The 26,604-nt window shown below is 38.0% G+C and overlaps 1 protein-coding gene and 1 long non-coding RNA gene across 6 annotated transcripts in view; one reads left to right on the forward strand and one right to left on the reverse strand.

Moving 5' to 3' along the window:
* Positions 1-1,973, reverse strand: part of LOC144331023 (uncharacterized) — a 34,031-nt gene extending 32,058 nt beyond the window's left edge. The window contains exon 1 of the long non-coding RNA XR_013397858.1: positions 1,823-1,973. This is a non-coding gene — a long non-coding RNA (uncharacterized LOC144331023). The remainder of the gene's footprint in view (positions 1-1,822) is intronic.
* FAS (Fas cell surface death receptor) lies at positions 1,098-26,367 on the forward strand. Of its 5 annotated transcripts, none has more exon segments than NM_001032933.2 (9): positions 1,761-1,790; positions 13,746-13,911; positions 18,216-18,353; positions 19,407-19,515; positions 21,064-21,125; positions 21,277-21,345; positions 22,532-22,605; positions 23,864-23,885; positions 24,635-25,330. In NM_001032933.2, coding segments are annotated over 9 exon segments (1,002 nt in total). In that variant the 3' UTR covers positions 24,967-25,330.
* The last annotated feature ends 237 nt before the right edge of the window (positions 26,368-26,604 follow it).

Consider the following 26,604-nt stretch of genomic DNA (forward strand, 5'->3'; position numbering starts at 1 on the left):
ACTTTTTTTTTTATTTGTAAAGTAAGTTTAATAATCACTCACCTCACTGGGCTATAATGATAAGTATTAAGTAAGGAAGATCCACATATGCGAGTTTCTGGCTTATAATTCACATTCAAGAGATACTGATTTTGTCAGTTGTCCTTTCCCCTTTTTTCTCTCTTCCCTCCTTCCATTCCTTCTTCCCTTACCTCTCCTTTTCTTCCTTCCCACCTCTTTTCCTTCCTTCTTTTTACATTTTTTATTTAAATGAACTTTTTATTTTGGAATAGTTTTGGGATTTCAGAAAAGTTGCAAAGATAATACAGAGAATGCCCATATACCATCCTCCCTGTCCCACTTGTTTCTGTGTCTATTAGATGCTCAGAGTGTGTGCACAAGGCTGGCACACCCAGGGTCTTCCTCATGGCACTAACAGTCTACTGAAGGGTGGAACAGAGACAAACTAGTTATTAAACTTACCTACAAGACTGCTGGTAAGTGCAGTGACAGATGCAAAACACAGGATGATGGAAAGCACTCAGGAGGGTAACCTAACCTAGATTTGAGGGCCCGAACAGGCTCCAGAAGAAAATGTCAACTAAGAGGAAGCCTGAAGGATGAACAGTGAGCCAAGCAAAGGGTTATTAATGTGTTACTAATGGGTTGAATCTAACTGGGAAGGGAGAGAGGCGGCAGAGTGAGGTGCACAGCTTGGTGGATGATGCCAAAGGAATACTGAAACCTTCAGTGTGTCCAAATTCAGGTTCAGTAATGATGGTATTATTCAAACATACCTTCTGTAAAATTCATGCAAAACTACCTAAGAGCTATCTACTATTCCAAAAGAATAGTAACTTTGAACAGTGTTCACCAGAGCACGAAAGAATTAGAAGTTTTTTTTTTTTTTTTTTCTTTAAAGAAAACTGGCCAGGAAATAATGAGTAACGAAGGACAGGAAGTAATTCTGAATGTTTAATATAGCTGGGGCTGTGCAATCTGCCTTAAGTTGTTAGCTTTGTTTTCCTCTTGAGAAATAAAAAGGGGCCCTCCCTTTTCAGAGCCCTATGGCGCAATATCTGTACTTTTTCATATGGCGACCTGTCCATTGCAGGAACGTCTGTGAGCCTCTGTTGCAGCCACAACACGGACAGCTCAGTCAAATGCCCCGCAAGTCTTCCTCTGACTGACTCCAGCTATTAGCCAAGGTTGTGCACCCAGGCAGGACCTGTGCACTCTGAGCTGCTTTCTCCTTCAAGACGTCCTCAACTTCCCAGGTTGAACTGCAGCGGAAGTCTTTAGAAGGGTCAGCAGGCAGGCTCTCGAGGTCCTCACCTGAAGTGAGCTTGCCAGCCACTGCAGGAACGCCCCGGGACGGGGAATGCCCATTTGTGCAACAAACCCTGACTCCTTCCTCACCCTGACTTCTCCCCCTCCCCATCCGCGCGCAGGCCAAGTTGCTGAATCAATGGAGCCCTCCCCAACCCGGGCGTTCCCCAGCGAGGCTTCCTTCCCATCCTCCTGACCACGGGGGCTTTTCGTGAGCTCGTCTCTGATCTCGCGCAAGAGTGACACACAGGTGTTCAAAGACGCTTCTGGGGAGTGAGGGAAGCGGTTTACGAGTGACTTGGCTGGAGCGCCAGGGGCGGGCACTGACACGGAACACACCCTGAGGCCAGCCCTGGCTGCCCAGGCGGAGCTGCCGCTTCTCCCGCGGTTGGTGGACCCGCTCAGCGCGGAATTGGGGAGGCTCTTTCACTTCGGAGGATTGCTCAACAACCATGCTGGGCACCTGGACCCTCCTACCTCTGGTGAGCCCTCTCCTGCCCGGGTGGAGGCTTACTCGGTCTTAGTCCCGGGGATAGGCAAAGTGGGGTGGGCGCGGGACGCGTGCGGGACTGCTGCGGCAGCGGCGCACGCGGGCACCTGGGAGCGGCGGGCTGCTGCGGGAGGCGTTGGAGACTGGCTCCCGGGGGCTGTTGGGATCTTTTCTCGGGCCCGGGTGCTCAGAACGCTGGAGGACTCGCTTTTCTAGGGACTTGATGCAAAGTGCTGACCCCGCGGGGCAGGCGGGGCAGTTCCGGCACTCCTCGGAGACCACTGTGCTCCACGTAGAGGTGGGTGTGGGGGGCGGACAGGAATTGAAGCGGAAGTTTGGGAAGCTTTAGGGTCCCTGAAGGAGGACCCCGGTTGGAGAGAGGAGCGGAACTCCTGGACAAGCCCTGACAAGCCAAGCCAAAGGTCCGCTGCGGCGCTGGTGGGTGAGCGCGCGCCGCCCCGCGGGGGCGGGGAGAGAGACTGTAGCCTTCAGAACAGATATTGCTCATTTTCTGGCAGTTCTCAGACGTAGGAAATAAGTCAGCCCCGAAGCAGTGGTTAAACCGGAGGGCTCGGAAGAACGGCACTGTTTCTTTCTCGAAAAAGTTATATGGGGGCTGAATGAGCTTCTGGAGGCTTGTTTACCTTTTTTTATTGTCATACAGAAAAAGAAACTGTCGTCTCCCTTCCGGGAATTCTCTCCTTAACACTGTAAGTCGCTGCCTGAGTGGTTTCATTTTGTTTTGTTTTTCTGCCCTTCTCTTTCTTCTTTTGCCCTTTCTTAGCTTGCACTCCCATGGTAGTTTCTGCCTGGTCTCCTGCTGGGGTGGTACCCGTTCCCACCACACAGAACCTGGCGCCTATTACTGGCCAAGAAACTTGAGTAGCCTGTTTTGAAAAGTCCCTCGCTCAGAAATGCCAGCTTGCGGATGGCTGAACGAAGAGACGTGGATCCAGGAGGCTCATTGGAGTACCGGAGCCTCTGAGAGTCCATGGATTTTTTTTTTTTTTTGGCCCCAACAAAGTGCCAAGCATAGCAAGAGAAATGTTTACAAATGTGCTCTCCGTGGATTCTCAGGAGAGCCATGTAGTAGGGAAGATGACCACATCCCCACTTTACAGATGGCGAAATGAGGTTCAGAGAGCTTCAGTAATTCAACCAAGATCACACAGCTAGTAAATGGCAGATATGGGATTGAACTCAGATCTAACTCCAAAACTCAGGCTGTTCCCTGATTGCATCTGATATCCAGATTACTGATATCCAGATTACACCAAAAGGCTGAGATGTCTGGGTCCATTTTATGATTAGAAAAAAAAAAAAATCCTCCTGTGCCTTTCAGAAATAATGTGCACTATTTGGGCTTCTTTAGAAACTTCCTTGGAGAAAATTTATGATTCAAGATTGAGAAACCATTTATACAATCTCAGACCACACTCTTCTCTCCCTTGTTATTAACCATTGCACTAATGCAATGTTGGCTGCTTTGAAAATCTCTTAGTTCATGGACAGCAGTATTAGCAAAGTGTAAGAAAATTGCCAAAGCTTGGAGCTATGCTTATTGAACTATTGTACCAATAGCACCTTTACCAGAGGCTGCGTGTGTTTAAAGCCCGAAGAAAACTTTGCTTTTCTGAAAGAATACAGACACACACACACACACGCATATATAAATACACATACATTTATGTATATATACATATTATAATACCTATAAGTTAGGTGTAATTTATAATATTTGTATATGATATATGGCCTAGGAAATTAAGGCTTATTAAATAAAATTTATAAATGCAGATGAGTCAAATACAAAAATCAGACATAACCCTATCACCTAAGTAATCATTTTTTACGTTTTGCGGTATATCTTCCATTTATCCCCTTTAATAGAACTCTTTTAAATTTAGTTACACAGAAATTGGTTTTGCACTCAGGACATGCCTAACATCAGGCCTTTATCCTTAAAGAAGTTTCGACACTCTTGTGTCACCTCATGTGTCTCCAGAAAATGTTTGCTTTTATGCCTTCACAGTTAGTGCTTTCTTAGTAGTAGCAATAAATAAAATGGATGCAAAATGCTAATTACTTGGAATACAGAAGCAAATTTTAAATTCTATTAATGGGCTGGACGTAGATGGGTGGGGAGCTGTTTTCTGCTTTTCCCCTCTTTCCCTAGTCCTCTGACTCTGATGATAACTACAGTCAACAAATATCCCCATCCTTAACCCCTTTTGCTTCTCTTTCTCTTTCCTTCTCTCAACCTTCCTGGTATTAGTTTTCTCTTTCCTATTTCTCAGTGTTTTCACTTCGACACTTAACAATAACAAAGTTCGAATTCCCAAAATATTGGCAAATTTCTAAAGGAGACAGAAAAAGAGTCAAACTTACTTTACAAATTTGTTTGAGAAATAGCTGTGTTTGCTTTTTTTTTTTTTTTTTAATTGTGCATGACCCTGTTATTGGCCAAGAAACTTGAGCAGCCTGTTTTGGAAAGTCCCTCACTCAGAAATGCCAGCTTGCAGATGCCTAATCGAAGGGATGTGGATCCATGAGGCTCATTTGAATTCCGAAGCCTCTGAGAGTCCATGGATTTTTATTTAATTGGGCCCCAACAGGTTTTGTCTTGCATTATTTAGGACATTGGCCAGGCAATCACTGGACAGCCAGTTTTATCTCCTTTACATTTTTTAGAATGGTTATCTTATGGTCAAAGGAAGGGAGAGGGCCTTTGGAAAATAAAGCTGTATATTTACAAGTAGTCATACAGAATAGTTTTGTGGGGAAAATAAAGAAAGTTATTTAATTTGTAATTTAATCATTTTTCTTAAACCAACCCAATGAACATAAAACGGACTATTTAATCATTTTTGTAGTTTAATTTGTAATTTAATAATTTTTCTTAAGCCAACCTGATGAACATAAATTGGGCTATTTATTTTCATTTTTAATGGGCTGTACTTACATCGCAAAGGACTTGAGAAGTCTTATAAATACAATAAAATAATAAATGTGAATTAAGACATTAGCAACCAGGATGGAAAAACCCAAATTTATAAATGATGGCAAGGTTTGCAAGCAAAAATTAAATTGATAAATGGCATCACCCCCACTACCAGCTACAGTTAGGCTAATGAAAAATCCTCTAATGTTCGTGCCTGAAATACAGTGACCACCCTTAGTGGCAAATTAGACTTTAATTTAGAAAAAAAAAAAATTTCTTGCACTGACTTTAGAGAGGGGAAAAGATAAAATAATTAGAGGCAAAGAAGATCTGGAATTTAGACGTTGTCTCTGAGTAAGGTCTTTGAGACACTGGACAAGTAATTTCCTTCTGAATACTCTCAAATTAACACATAGAAGAAGTGACAATGTTTCAAAGGAACCTCTTTGAAGGCTACTAGAATGCTTTAGGGGTGCCAAATTACCAGAGTAAACCGCCAGTTTGAGAGAATAACTGTTTGTTAAGAGATGGTCTGAAACCTAAGTAAGGAAATCCCCCCACTTGAAAGCCCCTAGGAAGTTAATTGCTTTTGGCGAATTATCTTAGGCCCCAAAAGTCCCTTGGTGAGCACATGTTTTGTAATAGGGAATAAAGACTAATGACTTATGGTGAAAAATGAAATAACACCACTTAAAACTTGAAATTGACAAAAAGCAACTTGAAACCAAATTTAGGACAGTGAACCCATCCGTTTCTTCTTTTTAAATAGGTAAATGTAGAAAAAATGACCAGACAATGTAAAACAAAAAGCAAATATTTAAAAACTACATTTATACTTTATCTCACCCAACTAATGTAAAGAATTTTGATTTGATTTATAAATTCCTAGCCTTGTCTACACATATACATAATTGCATGTTTAATTTGAGCTATATATAGTCTGCTTTTTGTTCCTTTGAATGTTACACAAACCTTTTTCTATTTCTGCATAATTTTTATCTTGTGTTTTTTATTGGATACATTATAGAGAGAGCATTTATTAAATGAGCTGGGATTACTATAATTTTTATTACTTTTTAATTTATTTATTACTTATTTTTATAATTTACTATTAGAAAAAGCATTTCTTGAATGTACTGATATATATGTGTGTGTGTGTATATATATGTATGTGTGTGTATATATATGTGTGTGTGTATATATGTGTGTGTGTATATATATATATGACTTTTTCTTGTTACCCAAAAATTACTCATAGAACTTACATATGAAAATTGTAGTACTTATGATGAAAAATCATAAAATAAGACAATTTAAAACTTGATAAAAAGCAACATAATATTATATGTTGTACCTTGTACTTCCTTATAAGGTACAACACTGTAAGAACCTTAGTGTATAGTTTTCTTTTTGCTATATGTGTATTCATAAAAGTGGAAAAATAGCATTTAACTAATAAATCCTCTTTATTTTCTGGAAAATCCTTGCTTTAAAAAAAGTCTTTAGCTTTTTATATAGTTAGACTTCTAACACCAATTAAATATCTTCAATTCAGTCTCAAGCAGGAACAAATCTTCAGTCCACTTGCCTACCTTTATTGTCTTTGAAACGACAGTGTGAGTAGTAAAGCCCAAATCAGAGAGAAGCTGACTTTTTTAAGATTGGTAACTTCACCTTCCCCGGAAGGAAATGAGGTGGTTCTTCCCTTTGATCAGAACTGCTTTCTTGATTTGAAATAAACTGTTGTACAGCACAGTCACCCCATCTTTAGGCATTTAGAAATAGCAATCATAGTTATATAGGACAACTTGCCTGAGTCCCACTAAGTAGAAATGATAGTGAATTTAGTATAAGATTATACCTTTAGGCTGGGCGGTTGACTCACACCTGTCACTCAGCACTTTGGAAGGCCAAGGTGGTTGGATCATGGATCAGTTGAGATTAGGAGTTTGAGACCAGCCTGGCCAACATGGTGAAAACTAGACTCTATTGAAAATACACAAGTTAGCTGGGTGTGGTAGCATGCCTGTCATCTCAGCTACTCGGGAGGTTGGGGCAGGAGAATTGCTGGAACCCGTGAGGGGGAAGTTGCAGTGAGCCAAGATCATGCCACTGCACTCCAGGCTGGGTGACAGAGTAAGACTCCATCTAAAAAGAAAACAAACAAACAAAAAATTGTATCTTTAGAGCAAGGCCAGCCTTGTAAATTAGCAAATCTGACTACAAATTCAATCAGCAGATATACTCAGCCCAGCAAAGTGAGCAAGCTTACTGTAGGTTGTGTTAAGGCATGGACTGGGATAAACAGGCAAAATTAGAGTAAATTTGACAATTTGACATTGGATTCATTAATGACAGCCTGTCCTTCGATGAAGTCAGGCAGCATTGTGTTTCTATTCACCTCTGTGTTTTGTGAGGCTATAAAAATATAAGATGTGAGAAATGTGAATACTTTTTATTTGTGAGGGCAGAGATCTTGAAGAAGAGAGTGAGAGGAAGTCAGAGTATGAGGGTGAAGGCTCTTGTTTTCTGCTGAGGATTTAGCTTTGGTTTTTAGCCATTCTCACAAAGAGATCATTGGTCCTAATTAACTGGTTGTTGTTGTTTTTCACATGAATGTCTGTAAGGATTTAGGCTTGATTTTAAAAATTGGGCCTATACTCACAGAAAGACAAATACTACATGATCTCACTTATATGTGGAATCTAAAAGATTCGAATCCATAAAAGTAAAGAGTAGAATAGTGGTTACCAGAGGCTGGTAGGGGGCAAAGTTGGGAGAGTTAGGGAGATATTAGTCAAAGGATACAAAAAGATACAAAATTTCAGTTAGGAGGAATAAGTTCAAGAGATCTAGTGTACAACTTGATGTCTATAGCTAATAACAATGTATTGTATACTTGAAAATTACTAAGAGTAGATTTTAAGTGTTCTCCTCACACACAAAAAAAGAAAATGAATAAGTATGTGAAGGAATGCCCAATGTTAATTAGCTCAGTTTAGCTAATTATCTTCCAAAATATGTACACAATTCAAGACATCATGTTACATACCATAAATATATACAATTTTTTATTTGTCAAATAAAAAACAATACAAAAAAACCCTGGACCTATACTGCCTACGGGCAGTCTTGTTAGCCTGCAGATAAAGCGTGTATGTGTATATGCACACGTGCATTTATTTATTTTTAGTATTAGTCACCACCGTCTAAGTGTTGGGGGATTTTGCTTTCACTTGAAAAATGGAAGATCTGGGCTCCCATACCACATGGCCCCTGTTCCCCTGGGGCTCAGCAATGGTTGCTCCTTTGCCCCTCCTCTCTCGGTAGTCTCTTATCCCAGGTTGCTTTATTCTTGTATGACCCAGGTGGCCCCTCTAGGCTTGTAAGGACTCTGGGGCTGTATTTTAGGGCACTATAGCCCTCACATTACCCATTTCCTCTACCAAAGATCATTTCTTTTCTCTTACAGGCTTATTTTTGGAAGGGTCATTATTTCTTCATGAGAAGTCAAATTCTGATTTGCAAGTGCTGAACACAGATGCCTTTAGTCTGTAAAACTCATATTCTCACATGTAAATGTAGTAACCTGCTAACCTCAGATTTTGCTTCCTCTAACTTAGTTGCCCTGCAACTGTGATGAGCATCAGAATCACCAAGGGTACTTCCCCATTCTCAGAGATCCTGATTCCTTAGGTCTGTGTGGGGGCCTTAATAAATAATGCATCACTACAGGATTCTGATGTCTGTCGGGGTCTTGAGAACTATTTTTCTAACTCTAGCACTAAAATCAAAATGTAATTTCAGATGGAATTTCCTAGGCTCATTCGTTTTGTTTTATGTATGGCTTGGCCAGTCATGGATCTAATCAGTAACTTGCAACTGTTGCTTCAACTACCTCTGTCCTGGACTTTCCAGAGATTCGCTTTAAGAAAGAAAGAGGACATCCCTGGGATAAGACTACCATGTATATTTTTATGTACACATGTTAAAAAACATATAAACAAATGGGATCTTTGCTTATCTCTTTCATGTAGAAAAATTTATTTCGCTTCTATTTCAGGTTTTTGGTAATGTAGTAGGACAAGATGGCATCACTATATCCCTGTTTTTTACACAGATATATTAGAGATCTTATTGGAAATGTTAAACTATTCAATAATAAACTATTCGTCTTTTAGAATTTCTTTTTCCTCAAGTGTTGATAAGTACCTGAAAGTCTACAAGCAGACAAGAAGAATTAGTCAGTGGAACTTCATTTCTTGCTCCGTTTTTGTCCTCAGCAGTAGAGGGTGGTAAGATTTCAACCCAGCCTAGCAGGACCAATAAGTCTGGAAAGAAGTAGCTCCAGTTCATATTGGCACCTGCTAATTCTAGTTCCGAAGACCATGGGAAATCTCTTGCCTATTTAGCTCAGTGATCGTCCAAGATGGAAAATTCTTGGGCTCAGCTGTGAGGGATCCCAAGTTTATATGTACCACTAATGTCTCACAAATCAAGAATCCAAGAGAATCAAGAATCCAAGAGAATCAAGAGACTGTAGTTCATTCCTTATATTAAATTCTTAGGACTGCTGACTGGGTCGGCAGTTTTGGGGGCTAGAAGCCTGATATCAAGGTGCCAGCTGGACTGGTTCCTTCTGAGGACCACGAGGGCAGGATCTGTTCCAGGCTTGTAAATGGGCTTCTTTTCCATGTGTCTTCACATTATCTTCCTCTGTTTGTATGTGTGTCCAAATTTCCTCGTCGTCATCTTCTTTTTTAAATTTAGAAGTGTATACTGTTTAATCTACAAGGTTTATATAGCTTTAGCTAAAAATAGAAAAAAAAGCAAAACAAAAACAGTAAAGCCAAGACACTCTTCCAAAGTCTGGACCCTTCCAGCCTTCCAAATACAAGAGCTCTGGAAGTTGTATATACCAAATTTCCTCTTCTTAAAAGGTCACCAGTCACATTGGATTAAGGCTCACCCTATTAACACCATTTTAACTTAATCACCTCTGTAAAGGCCCTATCTCCCGATACTGTCACATTCGGAGGCTCAGGAAGTTAGGGTATCAGTATCAATGTATGAATTTGGGAGTTGGGGGAGGACACGATTTAGCCCATGACAGTCCTGAATCTCCTTTGCTGGATGCATGACTGCGGGCCAGTCACTTCACCAGTTGGGACATTGCCATCTCTATCAGAAAAGGGGTTTGGGCTAGGTCATCTATAAAGTCCTTTCTGCTCTAAATTGTAAATATAATGAGATACCAACTTTTAGTTTAATTGTTTAAAATTTTAGAAGCTAACTGGATGTTTTGCTGGTGTCAACACCCCCCTTTAAAAAAAAAAATTCGGCCGGGCATGGTGGCTCATGCCTGTAATTCCAGCACTTTGGGATGCCGAGGCAGGCAGATCACGAGGTCAAGAGATCGAGACCATCTGGCCAACATGGTGAAACCCCGCCTCTACTAAATATACAAAAATTAACTGGGTGTGGTGGTGAGCATCTGTAGTCCCAGCTGCTCGGGAGTCTGAGGCGGGAGAATCACTTGAACCCAGGAGGCGGAGGTTGCAGTGAGCTAAGATCACGCCCTGCACTGTAGCCTGGCAACAGAGGGAGACTCCATCTCAAAAAAAAAAAAAAAATTCTCACTTTTTGTTTCTATTGTCCTCTCAAGTACCCCTCTGCCTTCTGTTACTTCTTTGCTGCATTCTGAGAGGATTGGGGGTGGGGAGCACTCTTTCCTGTAGAACCCCATAACCCATCTATTTTCATCAATCTATTTGAAATTCAAAGCCAGGGGTTAAAATGTCCATTTTCAATTTGAGATGTCTAACTTTCAGATAAATCTATTAACATGCATTTCTAAGTGACTTTTAAGCTAAGCATTTTATTTTATTAAGCTTGTATAGAAGGGTAACCATTATACTTATATAATAAAGTACACTTTCAAAAATAGTTCAAATATAAAATAATATTCATAATATTTTATGACAAACCTCCTAGAACTTATATGTGTCTTTCTCCCCAGAGTAGTCTCTATGGGTGCCTAAACAATACTGCATTATTAGATTTTTTTCAGTTTATAAGCCACACAAGAAAGTTAGCCCATGTCATCTCTAGAAGTATAAAAATAGGCAGTGTTCTGAGAGATATATCTGTTTATTCCTAGTTCAGTAACAGCACAATGAGATGCTAATTTATGAAGCACTTTTTGTTTATCTTATTGTCTCATTGGCAACCAGCAACTCCTGTTGCATTTTTGACATGGGAATCTATCAGGGTGTGGTTAATAAAGTACATTTCCATGGTAAGTATTCTCTAAGAAAAAATAAACCAAGATTTCATCAGAGACAAAAATTACTGCAAACTGTAGTTACCAGTTTCTGGTGATTTGTATAACTGAGCTTTTGATTTCAAAAATTAAAAAGTTCTCTTTAGTGTAACATATTTTTGTGTCCAATAATTTTACTTCAAAAACAAAAGAGAATTTTCTTTACCATCAAACAATGTTGCTATAATGAGTGGTGATACATTTAGTCCTAGTGGACCAAAGAGAAATAAAACGGCTTTGATTATGCTGGTTTAAGAAAATATATCCGATTAAACAAAGGTTAATATTTATGATGTTTGATTTAGTAAAATTATAAGACTACCAAAGAAAGCTAGAAGAGCAAAAGAACCCAAAATTTATATAAAGAATTAAATGTTAATAATTCAAAGGTTTAGAATTTTTTCCACCTTTCGAATACTAAGTTGCTGTTATAGATTTACTACCGTTATTACCCCTATTTTCCATTTTACTAAAAAATAATAACACAGGTGATTATGATAAATCAGTATAGATCTTTAGGCTCAACACAACCTTGCTAACTTTTAAATCTTTTTATTTTACAACAAACACATATGCGTTATCAAGAAAAGATGAGTTAAGCAAAATGAAAAAAAAATAGTCTTAGCAACTAGAAATAAGCACCATTAAAATTTCTGTGTATTAAAAGATAATATACTGCTGAATTTTTTTTTCTTGAAATGTCCCTCTTTTCTTTTGCTTTTCGTTTTCTTAATCCCTAACCTTCTAGTGTTGAATTTTCTGGACCACCGTTATACCCCCTCATCAAGAGGGCATTTTTTCCTGCAGTAGCTGAGCACAATGGTCATATTGAAGAAATTCTCTTGTGGGGCTTTGCCTAGAGGTAAAATCCTCTTGGCCGGGTGTGATGGCTCATGTCTGTAATCCCAGCACTTTGGGAAGCCGAGGCGGGAGGATCTTCTGAGGTCAGCAGTTTGAGAGCAGCCTAGCCAACATGGTGAAATGCCATCTATACTAAAAATACAAAAAATTAGCCATTATAGTGGCGCATTCCTGTAATCCCACCTACTCCGGAGGCTGAGGCAGGAGAATCACTTGAATGCTGGAGGCAGAGGTTGCAGTGACCCGAGATCTAGATTGTGCCACTGCACTTCAGCCTGGGTGACAGAACAAGACTCTGTCTAAAAAAACAAAACAAAACAAAAAAAAAACAAACCCACAAAAACAAAACAAAAACAAACAAACAAAAAACACCAAAGTAAAACCCTCTTCACGGTGATGACTATAAAGCTTGCTTTTGCCTCTCTCTGTCACAACAAACTGTTTGCAGTCTGATGCTGTGCTCAAAATTGAGAATTCTCACTGACTGTTCCAGGCATCTGTCTACTCATTCTTGCCATGCTGAGGGCTGTCATTTCTCACCGCTGAATGCCTTTTTTTTTCTGCTTTTTAAAAATCTTTTCCTGTTTGCTTTGAACTTCAGTAAGAACAGTTTTTAAAAAAAGTATATTAAGAAGGTAATATACTTTTATTTATTTATTTTTTGTTTTTTTTTCTTCTTCTTCTTTTGGTTCCTTTTTAAATCCATTTGCCACACTGACACTGGAATAAGCCCTGAATGGGGGTCTGTATTTCTTCCAGTAGTTAAATTCAGTCACTGAGCTGTTGCTGTATTTGTAACTGCCATGCTAGATCCGGGGCTGACCATTCCTGAGAAAGTGTGGAGATCGTTTTAGACTGGCATGGTGCTGGGGCAGGGCGTCAGTCATTATCTTCTGTGTCTGCTAATTCTTGCATCATTTCTTCTACTCTGTAACCTGGTTGGCTATGAAAAGTAATTCTTCCTCACTGATGCTGCAGGCAATGGGTGAATATCCAATTGTTCTCTGAGTTTCTTGTCATGGGATACAAAGAACAAATCTCATGTGTCCCTGTTTCTGAGAGGTTCAAAGGGAATGCACAGATTCTGGCATAGGATGACTTCCAGCTTCTAACTATTTGTCTATGCATTCCATTTCCTCACCCCTGCCAGAGGTTACAATCATGGTCACGGCTGTTCTGAGAAATTCAGTGCCAAAACTGGAGGGAGGGAAATGCAAACTCAGCTTCTTCCCAAGCTTCTGGGCGCGGCTGGCAAGTTTTGCATTCCCTGCCAGCAAGAGCCCTGGCTTTAGGAGTCTTGCTACAGTTTTCCCAGACTGTAGGTCTTCCGGCTGACTTCTGGTTCTTAGCGAATTCCTGCCAAACACCTCCCCTTTCCCCAGTATCCATTTGTTTTGAAGGTTCTTTGCAGTCTTCTTGCCAATAATTGTCTATAAACAAATGGAGTTGTTTGCATGCCTAGGTGGAGTAAAATATTTAGGAAACTATTCTATAAATATGAAACAGCCCAGATTTGGGCCAGAAGTCCTGGCTCTGAGTCTCTTGTTAGCCACTCTTAACTGTGAGTTTTTGGACAAATCTTTTCTCGCCCTCAGAACCTGAGGTCTGAACTGCTATACAGGTGACCTGCTGCCTTCTCGGAAAGAAATCTGAAAGACAACAGAGCCCTCACATTGGCTTTGCCTGTGCACAGCAGATACCGCCAATTTTGGGCAGGTTACACTTGTTTACCATGTTACTTACTTCAGAAATCAATAAAACTTGTTTACCATGTTGCTTACTTCAGAAATCAATAAAATTCTCTTCATGCTTTTATTTTACAGGTTCTTACCTCTGTTGTTAGATTATTGTCCAAATGTGTTAATGCCCAAGTGACTGATATCAGCTCCAAGGGATTTGAATTGAGGAAGATCGTTACTACAATTGAGACTCAGAACTTGGAAGGCCTGCATCACGAGGGCCAATTCTGCCGTAACCCCTGTCCTCCAGGTATATTACACAAAACATCCAGAGATTACAGTGAAAGTCACAGTTAGGAATAGCACATAGTCATGGCTATAATAATTTTACAGATTTTGGTTCTCCTGTATTATATAGCATAACTGAGAGAAAAACAACTATGAAATTATTTTCCAAAGATGAGTTTTATTTATATTTAGCATGCTTATTTGATGTGGTTATGGATAAATTTAATTTACAAGTGGTCTATTTGGCTCCATTTTTTTCCTAAGAGAAAATGACTCATTTGTGAATATGAAAGCTTATCATGTCAAAACTGATGCATCTATCATAACAATAGTGGAACTCTGAAAGCAAGAGACTTCTACTCTTAAGGGATATGTCTCAGCACTTCCCTTCAATCAGAAGGTCTCTAAGAAAGCTGTCCTGGCACTGAAGCCTGCAAAATATATTTGCATTTTGCAGCTGAATAACTAGATGAATAAGAAAAGCAACAGGCAGAAACCAACAGCTTTTTTTTTTAAAATCAATACTTTGAATGGCAAACTAATTTCAGATGAGAAATCCTTCAAACACTGGTAAATTAAAAGCTAAGCAAAATACAATTGTGCAAACATTTCTTCAACTTTGAGTAGAGTCGAAAAAAGGAAAATAGCACATGGGTTCATGTGATAGATTAGTAGAACAAAAAAAGGACTGTAGTATGTTTCATGGTTGGCCTCCCAGGCTTCCAGCACTCAAGCTGCAAAACATGATGGGTCCTGTTTGTGAAAAGATTCTACCAGTCTCCCTATGCTTCCTGTCCAGATTTTAATAACCCTTATGGAAATATCTCCTTTGTAACCCAACCCGTTTTACTTAAATCCATTTACACTTAAGTCTTCTCCGACACAAATAAAAAATGGCTTCCTGGCTTTATTATGACCTGCTAAGCACAATCAATTTGCCCTATGAATCGAAATCTTTGTTCATAATTTTAAAACCTAAAATGCAAATTAAAATGAACAAAATATGCTTTGCACATCAAACTGTCAAGGATTTTTGTCTATTGCTTTTTTGGTTTTGCTTTGTTCTATTTTCATTTAAGAAGTGAAGTAAATTGTTATAAACTTTTAAGAAAGACATTTGAATATATGAGTCAAAAATTTAAAAATGTTTAGACTCGCTAAGATAGCAATTAAATTTTAAGAAAATACCTTGAGAAAGTAATCAAAAATAAAGGAAAATATTGTACACATGATATTTCATTATCAATATGATGTGGGATTCCTTAGGTAAATTTTGGAATATTTAAAGACTGAAATAGTATGTATCAAACAAAGTCATATTTTTTGATACATTTCTAACATAATCCTCAATTATATAAATCTTCTTAAGTGATTTCCAACTGATCTGGCTGGATTCACTGATTCTCCCTGATTCCTCTATAAAATATCCTGGATGGCATCCAACCATGTTAAATACTCTTCCCACTTCAATTCCCTTTTTTTGAATTTTAGGCTTATCAATATTTAAGTTGCTTCCAAATTTGTTTACGCTCATTGGTGTTGTGATATTCATATGTAATTTGATTGAATATTATATAAATTAATGAAATACAAATACAGAGAAAAGACAGATTTTATCTCTATGAAAATTAGGTTCAGTGCTTTGGAGAATTTAGTAAAGATGAGATGCTAAAATGTTGTTGATGAATTTTGTGAGAGAAAGATAAAAGTTAAGTGGTAAGAAAAATCACAAAAATCTCTAAAGCCATTCATACAGATTATTGGTATGTCTATGTTTTCATTTCATCAAAAAGGAAGGCAGGGAGGGAGGGAGGGAGGGAGGGAGGAGAATAAAAGAAACAAAGAAAGGAAGAGAAAAACAGACAAACAGGAAATTATAAGTGATGCGTTATGGATGTGACTTAAGTAAGAAAGAAACTGGGATTCTAATAACTTCTATATCACAAAATTGTCAAATGATTATAAAGTTATATTTTATAAATTAAAATAAAATATTTACAGTATTTTTAAATTGTTTCCTATGTAAATTGACATTTTTGATTAAATGATCAAAGAAGTCTTCCCCACATCATCATATTCAATAGAAGGATTCTGTGGTATACTGCCTACATATTTCATATATACACGTTATACATATATATACACACACACCTGTTATGTGTATGCTCATGCATATACATGTATGTATGTATGTATATGCATAGGAATGCAACAGAATAACAGGCAGTATCTCAAAGTTGTTGATATATAGTCTTTTGTTTGTTTGTTTGTTTGAGATGGAGTCTCACTTTGTAGTCCAGGCTGAAGTGCAGTGGCATGATCTCGGCTCACTACAACCTCTGCCTTCTGGGTTCAAGCAATTCTGCAGCCTCAGCCTCCCAAGTAACTGGGACTACAGGAGCACACCACGACGCCAGGCTAATTTTTTGTATTTTTAATAGAGACGGGTTTTTGCCATGTTGGTCAGTCTGGTCTCAAACTCCTGACCTCATTTGATCTGCCTGCCTTGGCCTCCCAACCTGCTGGGATTACAGGCATGAGCCACTGTGCCCGGCCTGATACATAAGTTCTTATTATACTTTCCTGCCTTATCCAACATTTCTATAATAAGCATATGTACCATTATACTTAAAAAAGTATTTTAAAATCTGATTTCAATAAAACAACTACTTATTTTCTTATTTTAATAAATTTTGTTTTCATACTTTGGCAGAACCAAAGAACTTGTGGTTTATTGTCTCTCTATTATACCAAGGATGTTGTGCTAGGCACATTCTGCAAGATAATTTATTAAAGAGACCAATTCATTCAGAGACCAGTATAATACCATTGGCAAAAAATAAAATTATACTTGGACTTGGGCTGTGTTTTCTTTAAATATTGCTACAATGTTATATAGCCCCATGCACTATTTTTGAATTTTGTTCTGGGAATCTCCAGTTTGTCTTTTTTCTATTGACAGACTATTGTCTTTATTTACTAAAATAGCATATATATTTACATGTCATAATTTGCTCATGTAGTAAATATTTTATTTTATCAAAAAGAATAAAAAAGAATATATGAAGTTATTAAGGAATTCATGTTCCTAGGAAACACAGCAGAAATTAATTTTGCTGTATGGGTGAGCAGAGCAGATTAAACTGCTTATTTTTTTTAAACTAGTTATACCATTAACAATTAGAGTCACTAGTAATGTTTTTCTCAGACACTTCTCTTGGTATTTTCTGTCACTTTCTTCTTCATTCTCTATTACCTTGCCTTCATCTAGCTTTCTTTTTCTAGCATTTTTTAGCACTTGATATCAATATATTTATTTGTGTATTGTCTACCTCCATCCTGAGAAGGTGAAGTCTTTGGTGATGAAGGCTTTATCTTATTTCCTGCATAATATTAAACTTCTAAAAAGTTCCTAGCACTCAATAGGCATTTAATAAACACCTATCAGATAAATGAATTTTTTAAGAGAACACATTACATGATGCTTACTAATAGCAATACAGTGACTCACTTTATTTTTAAAGTAAATTAATGCAAATGTGTATATTATTTAAAATTGTTTGTTTTAAGATAGCAAGCCTGATAGATAATAAATTTTGGTATAAATATGTTAATGCTTGTCAAAACTCATCAGTACATACCCTGTCTTTTGATGAAAAAGTAATAGAAAGGGGAGAACAAAGAGAACTGTCATGCTCACTAGGCAGGCCGAGTGCAGTTCTGACAGCAATGCAAGAGAAATATTACTATCTCCGTCATATGCAGGATGAAATTTAGGCTTGGCGAAAACAACACTGTTAAAGATTTTATAGCTCTTCAAGATTTGACCAAGGCCTTTAAAACTTCAAATGTTCTTTTCCTTATTACACTATTTCTTATCAGGGTTTGTGGACTTTGGAAAGTAAAATGAAAAGTCAGAGCAATGTGAGTCAGTTTGATAATCTCAGTGTCCAGTAACAGCTATCCCCACTCTGAATATATACCCACCAACCTCTCCCCTTTCTCCAAGGAAGTTGGTTGTTGGCAAAGGCATTTCGTGCAGTGCACTTTGTCATTCTAACCTTCCTTGGTTTTGTATGCTCCTGTTGCTAATCATCCTATTTCTATGGGCTTCCGTCACTCTTTTAGCTTTTGTCTTGGGAGACTTCCTGGCTCTTGACATGACTTTTACAATAATCTTCTCCCCCATTGTATTTATATATCATTAGCCTACTCCGCTCCCCTTGTGTTTTAGAAGAGTTTTATTGTCTATCATCCCTGCATACTTCCCACCCTGTTACCTGCCTATGTCCTGTTCATACACTTGCTCCTTTTTCCCTTGGGCAGGTGAAAGGAAAGCTAGGGACTGCACAGTCAATGAGGATGAACCAGACTGCGTGCCCTGCCAAGAAGGGAAGGAGTACACAGACAAAGGCCATTTTTCTTCCAAATGCAGAAGATGTAGATTGTGTGATGAAGGACATGGTAAGAGTCTTAAAAAGCAATTGAAAGAGATCAATCTTGGAATTCCATGTAGAACCATTTATAAGACAATTTGAAATTGGGGCCTACTGTGGTGCTGTGTTGACACACAGGAAAGGGAAGGACAGGTAACTAGGGTACTGCAGGACCAGGTACCGAGCTAATTACTGGTCTAGACCTTTATGAGTAAGTCTAGGCAATTCTTCCAGATATAGGAGAATGACTAAATATGAACCCTAGGAACAGGGTTCATCAGCTCAAATCAAAATCTCAGAAATTATTTTGTTTCTGGCCTTGACTTATGCTTGTATAATAGTGCTTGTTCACGACCAGAAAAAGCTCAGAAGCCTACAAATACAAGGACACAGAAATCCAACAGTTGGGTAGGAATGCTCCCCATTTCTTTGGAGATTTAGTTGTTCTGATAATTCCAGCTGGGGACCTGAATTTTCATGGATATCCCAATGTATTCTAAGGGCCCATATTAAAATATAACACAAGTATTTCTAGTTTTGTTTGACATGGAGAAACCCCTGGACATAAAGCTTTTCCCCTCCCTATTCAGCCTATAAAGCAGTGTTTCTTGTCCCTGGCAGTGCATTAGAATTGCTTTGGGAGCTACTAAAAATGTTTCATGTTTAGGTCCCACCTCAAGGCAATTACATCAGAGTCTCTGAGTGAGGGCCTTGGTATTGGCTTGATTGAGTAAATCTAGGGTAGAGCCTAACATTCTACATTTTTAACAAGCTCCCAGGTGATGCTGATGCTGCCAGTCCCCAAGTCACCCATTGAGTGTTAAGGCTAGAGACTAGAGGAACAGGGGAGACATCTAAGCAATGGCGAGGTTTGTCTTGGTTTGTCTGCTAAATGATTGCTGGCCATTTTAACCTGGGGTTTCCTGTTCTGTGTTTAAACACCAACTGTATTACTGGTGTCATGCTGTGACTGTTGATATAAGCAGTGGATCTCAAAAATGCATGCAGCTCTTGCCCACCATTTTCATAGTCCACTTTTAATTAGCCACTATAACTAATAGTTTCCAAACTGATTTTCTAGGCTTAGAAGTGGAAATAAACTGCACCCGGACCCAGAATACCAAGTGCAGATGTAAACCAAACTTTTTTTGTAACTCTGCTGTATGTGAACACTGTGACCCTTGCACCAAGTAAGTTGTAGTCTTTTTCTGATTAAACCACTAGCTATAACATGAGAGTTATCATTTTCCTAGGGAAGTAACACTGACTGAGAGTTAAGAATTAGGGTTCTAGTCTTGCTTTGCCACCAAGCAACTAGATGACTGTTTGCTCATTTAAACATTAGTGAACACTTCCTGTGTAGGTGACACTTTGCTGGCCACTTAAGCTAAAGATGTGAGCCAGACACATGCCTGGTATCAAGCTGTCAGTCCAGAAGATTATGAAATATTTGGAACTACTATTATTGTAGTCAAGAAAAGCAATGGCTATTGTATTTCAGCAGCATGAGAATAGCATCAGAAGAGACTTATGTTCCAGGTGTTACAAATTATGCAGGAAAACTTTTCAGCTCTGCCTGAGGAGATGGAGGTGAAGACATAAATGTGTCTCATGGCTTGAGTCTTGAAGAAAGAAAAGAAAGAGCATTAACAGGTGCACACGGAAGGAATGCACATTATAGGCAGGGGAACAGCAGCTGCAAAGAGACAAAGGAAGCACAGGAAAACAGAGTACATGGCTGGAGTGTAGGAAAGACTAAGAAGGGGTCAGGGCTGAATCATGAAGGGCCTTGTCTTTCAGGTTAAAGAAGTTGGTTTTGACCCAAAATTAGAGAACCTGACTTGTAATTCATCTTGGGAAGCTAATAGGCTTAAGAATTAAGGGCATGATGCTTTATGTTTTATTTGCTAGGAAAATTTTATGTACAGTTGTCCCAGGCTCTCCCCTGGCCCCAAGTGTCTGAGAATGCCCCTATGATGACAGGCTAGGTAGGCACTTGGGAAGCAACTGACTTAGTAAAATAATAACAATAATAGTAGTTCCAAATATTTCATAATCTTGATTTAATTTTCTTCTCATCATAACCTTTTGAAATAGATAATATTACTTCCATGTTATTGATGAGATAATAGGCTCATGACAGTCTGACTTCCCAAGCTCACCTAGTCAGGTAACGGGCAGAGGCTGTGAACTCAAGACAACCTGACTGTGAATGTCTGTCTGTCTGAAAGAAATCACATATGAACCTCTTGAGTCTCCTGATCACCACCGTATGCTAAAAGTAGCAGCCTCTAAGGGCCAGCTGAGTACCCTCCCTGAGCCGCATCATGGGCATGGCTATCACCTGGCCATTTTCTCAGCTATGGGAATTTTTTGGAATTACTCTTGGCAGTTTAAGAGCTAGTTTAAGCTGTAGGATTTATGTGTTCAGTTTATTACCAGGTTTAAGTTTATTTTTGTGTCTACTTCATCTCTCTTGTATGTCACTATTTTCCTATCTTCCTTTAACTCTTGAAATCTTAAAACAGAGTCATTCCTTATGATATTTTTCATCCAGCCATCCAAATTATATCAACTTGTGCCTGCTTTAGATACTACTCTAGAAATATTTGAGGGAATATGTTTGCCAGAGATGCAAAGACGAATAAAATGGCCCCTAATTTATAACGTGCCATTGAAAAATGATCAAGGAATCATTCCTCCAGGCTTTTGAATTTCCCCTGTATTTTGTTTTCTAGGTGTAAACATGGAATCATCGAGGAATGCACACTCACCAGCAACACCAAGTGCAAAGAGGAAGGTAATTATTTTTTGACGGTTATATTCTCCTTTCCCTCATCCCCATGGAAAGATGTGAAGAAAAACCAATCACTCTTGATTATTTGAGAGTCCTTTGTTTAATCTTAAAGATTGCTTATTTTCATATAAATGTCCAATGTTCCAACCTTCAGATTCCAGATCTGATTTGCTGTGGTTATGTCTTCTTCTTCTTCTTCTCCTAATTCCACCAATTGTTTATGGTAAGTTCTTGCTTTGTTCAAACTGCAGATTGAAATAACTTAGGAAGTAGTTCACAAAGATTTGCCTTATTCTTACCTATAAAAAGCTACCAGTTTGGTAGATTTATGTATTGTTAACTTCTTGCCTCTGAATGCAGCCTTGAGAGCTGATAGATAAGAACAAATGAAATTATCCCTCAGCTAGTTTCTGAGCAACGGTTTTGGGGCATTGAGTGGTATTCTAATCCTTCCTATGAATAAGGGTTCTCTGCAGCAGTGGAGTTGGCCAAAAATCAGAAGTAATTCTTCACTATTCATTGAGATCTCCCTATGCAAAAAGAGAACACAAGAAGCAAAGGCATTCCCAAGAAACACATTGCAGGGAACGGTTAAAAAACTTGTACTTCTCTGCCTCCTCTTCCTTGGCCTAATGGCTTGTTTTTAATTATTTCTCCTCATTAACTTAAAATACTATGGGAACACATGTTATACAAAGGTGACTCAGTAGAGTCAGTAGAAAAGCCAAAATTAGGTATAATCATAATTAGTCTAGAAAAATCCCTTTAAGTCATTCATCAACTACAGGGTCATACCAACTTTCGGTAACTTAGAAATATCCAATTTTCCCTTCTCTGTCAGAACAATTCTCTGTTTCTTCAGTTCAGTTGAAGAAGAAAGTTTGCCTTGCCATTAGCAGTTGTTTAGCTGAAAATACATTTGGGATATTTAAACACTCTAATTGTGCTCAGAGACATACAGATTCTTCTATCTCACGTTGACGTTAATGCATACACCTACTGAGTATGTATACTTGAGTTATTTGTGTGTGTATTTCAATTTCTGGGCATCCATAGCAAGTTGATGTTGACTTGCTTGTTCTGCAGCTTCTGTGTCCTGCCATAGTCTTGCCGTCCACATCTTTGCTGGACAGGGAGTGGTGCTTGCCATATAAGTCAAAAACCATCTTCATGCTAGGCCAGCTCGTGGTAATTAGATGACTAATTAAGATATGTCCTTTCACTAGAACACTTGACTTAGTGGTACGAAAGTTTCAAAATCAGCTGCCTTCTGTGGTGTTTGGCCACTTTTAAGTTTCAATGAATTTCTCCTTTTCCCTTCTTATACTTCTCTTAGTATGAAAGTATGTTCTCACATGCATTCTACAAGGCTGAGACCTGAGTTTGATAAAATGTCTTTGTTCTTTCAGTGGTGATAAAGAAACCATGCAGAAAGCACAGAAAGGAAAACCAAGGTCCTCATGAATCTACAACCTTAAATCCTGTAGGTATTGAAATAGGTATCAGCTTTCCTTAAAAAAAAAAAAAATGGAGAAATTAGTGATTTGGCTTTTTGTTACTTCCTTTTACTTTTTTGTTTCTTGTTTGTTTGCTTCATTTTGTTTGAGATGGAGTCTTGCTCCATAGCCCAGGCTGGAGTGCAGTGGTGCAATCATGGCTCACTGCAGCCTCAAACTCCTGGGCTCAAGTGAACCTCCTGCCTCAGCTGGGACCCTGGGACTACAGGCATGCACCACCATGCCAGGTTAATTTTTTTTTTTTTAATTTTTTATAGAGACAGGGTTCACTTTGTTGCCCAGGCTGGTCTCAAACTTTTGGCCTCAAGCAATCCTTCTGCCTCAGCCTCCCAAAGTGCTGGGATTATAGGTGTGAGCCATCACATCTGGCCTGATACTTTCTTTATTTAAACATTGCTTGTGTTTGTGTGTGCCATAAGTTAAAGGGGCCTCACAGATGAATTATGATATGGTACCCAATTTAAAAGTAAGCTTCTACACAAAAACCGTAAGAATCAACAAAGGAGGGAATTGAGAGTGTGCTGAAAATGAGCTGAAAAAAAAACATGGCCAACCTCCATGTTCCGTGTTGTTGTTATCCCTGCAGAGAAACAGCCTTTACCAGGCATGGGTTCAGTATCCAAGCCTGAGCAAAGAGATTGCTCTTAAAGTTTGTCATAAAGGCTTAACTTTCTCTGGCTGCCAGTTGACCTTATGTCTCACCGTATCTTTTCCCAACATGGTATCAATACATTTCAGATAGCAAGAAATACGCCGAGAAAAGAAACCAGGTGCGCTTGATGGAATTATTTTATTTGGGACCAGGGCTCAGTGGGAGTTAGGATTCTTTAAATTAATATGGTAAAAAAAATTTCAATTTGAGCCATTTTCTGGTATTAAAAATAAGAATAGTTACAGGGAAGAAAATTTTAGAGTGGTTATATTTATCGTTTAATAAGTCTACATGAAAAATAACCTCAACCTATTTTATGAATTCTTTAGGTTTCTTGCCTTTAAAAACTGAGACAATATTGCTCAGTTTCTGGCAAGGCTGGAACCTTTCAGAATAAAAATTGAATGGTAAAAGTATGCTTCTTAATCACTTAATCTAGCTTCCTAATTTTATACATCAAGCAACTGATTGTACTTCTTTCTGAATTAAGGAAAAATTAGAAGTTTACATTTAGAATATGCTAAAGATATATTTTTATTTGTCTTTCTCTGCTTCCATTTTTTGCTTTCTAGGAAACAGCAATAAATTTATCTGGTAAGGCTTTTATTGTTTTATTTCATAGAGATGGCTTCCTTTAGAGTAATAGGCCAATTTCAGAGTAAAATAATGTTGCTACTTTCAGTGACGTATTGTGGGATCTTGTTATTTCTCATACAATTTTACCTGCTCAGCATAAAGCATTTATCAGGCAATTTGTTTAAATTTATAATGAATACTCATAGATAAAATAATCAAGTAACAATAGGACACAATAGTCTGAGGCTTAAGAAACTTCTCCTACATAATCAGCTAGATGTATTACAGAACTCCTGCCTAAATGGATCTAGAGGTTAAAGTGCACTGTAGACTCAGGTATTATCGGTGTACCCAACTCTGTAACAACATACATGATTCCATTCAGTTGTTCTTTGATCTGTGATTTAGGGATAAGATGATCATAAACTCTTTGCTTATACTTTTAGATTTGTGGATCATTGATCATTGGATCCATGAGAGATGTTATAGATGATCTTTTCCAATCCTCTTATTTTATAAATGAGAAAAGAAGACACAGAAATGTTATATATTGTGCCCAGGTTATTTAACAAATTACCGGGTACATGGCAGGATTTGGAGTTAGAACTCAAGATTGCCTTGTTTCTGTATTCCCGCAGTCAGCTCTTCACAGATCTTTAGGACTTAGCTATATTCTGAAGTACTATAAAAAGAGAAATAAACATGGTTTTCAGTAATGGGAATTTCATTTAGAAAAACAAATTTTTAGACTATTTTCTATTTTTCAGATGTTGACTTGAGTAAATATATCACCACTATCGCTGGAGCCATGACACTAAGTCAAGTTAAAGACTTTGTTCGAAAGAATGGTGTCAGTGAAGCCAAAATAGATGAGATCAAGAATGACAATGTCCAAGACACAGCAGAACAAAAAGTTCAACTGCTTCGTAATTGGTATCAACTTCATGGAAAGAAAGATGCATGTGACACATTGATTAAAGGTCTAAAAACAGCTGATCTTTGTACTCTTGCAGAGAAAATTCACGCTGTCATCCTCAAGGACATTACTAGTGACACAGAAAATTCGAACTTCGGAAATGAAATCCAAAACTTGGTCTAGAGCAAAAAACAACAAATTCAGTTCTGAGTATATGCAATTAGTGTTTGAAAAGATTCTTAATAGCTGGCTGTAAATACTGCTTGGTTTCTTACTGGGTACATTTTATCATTTATTAGCTCTGAAGAGCCAACATATTTATAGATTTTTAATATCTCATGATTCTGCCTCCAAGGATATTTAAAATCTAGTTGGGAAGACAAGTGTCATCAAGAGTAAATGCAGTGGCATGCTAACTACCCAAATAGGAGTATATGCAGAGGACGAAAGATTAAGATTATCTTCTGGTATCTAACATATGATTCTGTAATATGAATGTAATCAGTGTATATTAGTACAAATGTCTATCCACAGGCTAACCCCATTCCATGAATCAACAGAAGAAGCTATGACCTTCTGTTGGAATGTCAGTTACTGAACAGGCCACTTTGCCTCTAAATTACCTCTGATCATTCTAGAGATTTTACCATATTTCTAAACTTTGTTTACAACTCTGAGAGGATCATATTTATGTAAAGTATATGTATTCGAATGAAGAATTTAAATAAGGCTCTACCTCAAAGAATTTTGCATAGATTAATCGTATCATAGAATACGATATTTCAATTGTGAATTCACATAGAAAACATTAAATTATAATGTTTTACTATTATGTATGTGTATGCATTTTACCGGCTCAAAACCACCTACTTCTTTCTCAGATGTCAAAAGCATTTTGAGCAGGAGAGTATTGCTAGAGCTTTGCCACCTCTCCATTTTCTCCTTGGTGCTCATCTTAATGGCCCAATGTACCCCCAAACATGGAAGTATCATCAAAAAATTACTTAATCCACCAAAAGGCAAGACTACCCTTAGAAATTCTAGCCTGGTTTGGAGATACTAACTGCTCTCAGAGAAAGTAGCTTTGTGACATGTCATGAACCCATGTCTGCAATCAAAGATGATAAAGCAGATTCTTATTTTTCCCCCACTCCCCAAAATGTTCAATAATGTCCCATGTAAAACTTGCTGCAAATGGCAGCTTATACATAGCAATGGTAAAATCATTATCTGGATTTAGGAATTGCTCTTGTCATGCCCTGTAGGTTCTTAGATTTAAAAGCCTTCTCATTGCTGCTATCCTACATTTAAATACCTTTGAAAGTTTGTATTAAATGTGAATTTTAAGAAATAATATTTATATTTCTATAAATGTAAACTGTGAAGAGAGTTAAAAACTGAAGCAGATACCTAGAACCACCTAAAGAACTTCCATTTATAGAGGATTTTTTGCCCCTTGTGTTTGGAATTATAAAATATAGGTAAAATTTTCTGGTTTTCTCTTTTTTGGTAGGGGCTTGCTTTTTGGTTTTGTGTTCCTTTTCTCTAAATGCTGCTAAATATAACTTGTTTATGAATCTTTAATGCTTCTTGGGTTTCTTAGAAGATACTTCCTTTTTAACCTGAACACTTTTAGCAGGTAAATAATTATTTCCATAAGTTGCAACTGCCAAGAAGACCTCTTCCAAACAGCACATGATTATTTGTCAAACAGCGTCATATTCCAGATACTGGAATGTGGATAAGAAAGTATAAATTTCAAGGGGTAAGTTTTTTTATTATTATTATTATTATTATTTTATTATACTTTATGTTCTAGGG

Source organism: Macaca mulatta, chromosome 9, assembly GCF_049350105.2.
Source record: "Macaca mulatta isolate MMU2019108-1 chromosome 9, T2T-MMU8v2.0, whole genome shotgun sequence".
In the NCBI taxonomy this organism is placed as follows: Eukaryota; Metazoa; Chordata; class Mammalia; order Primates; family Cercopithecidae; genus Macaca; species Macaca mulatta.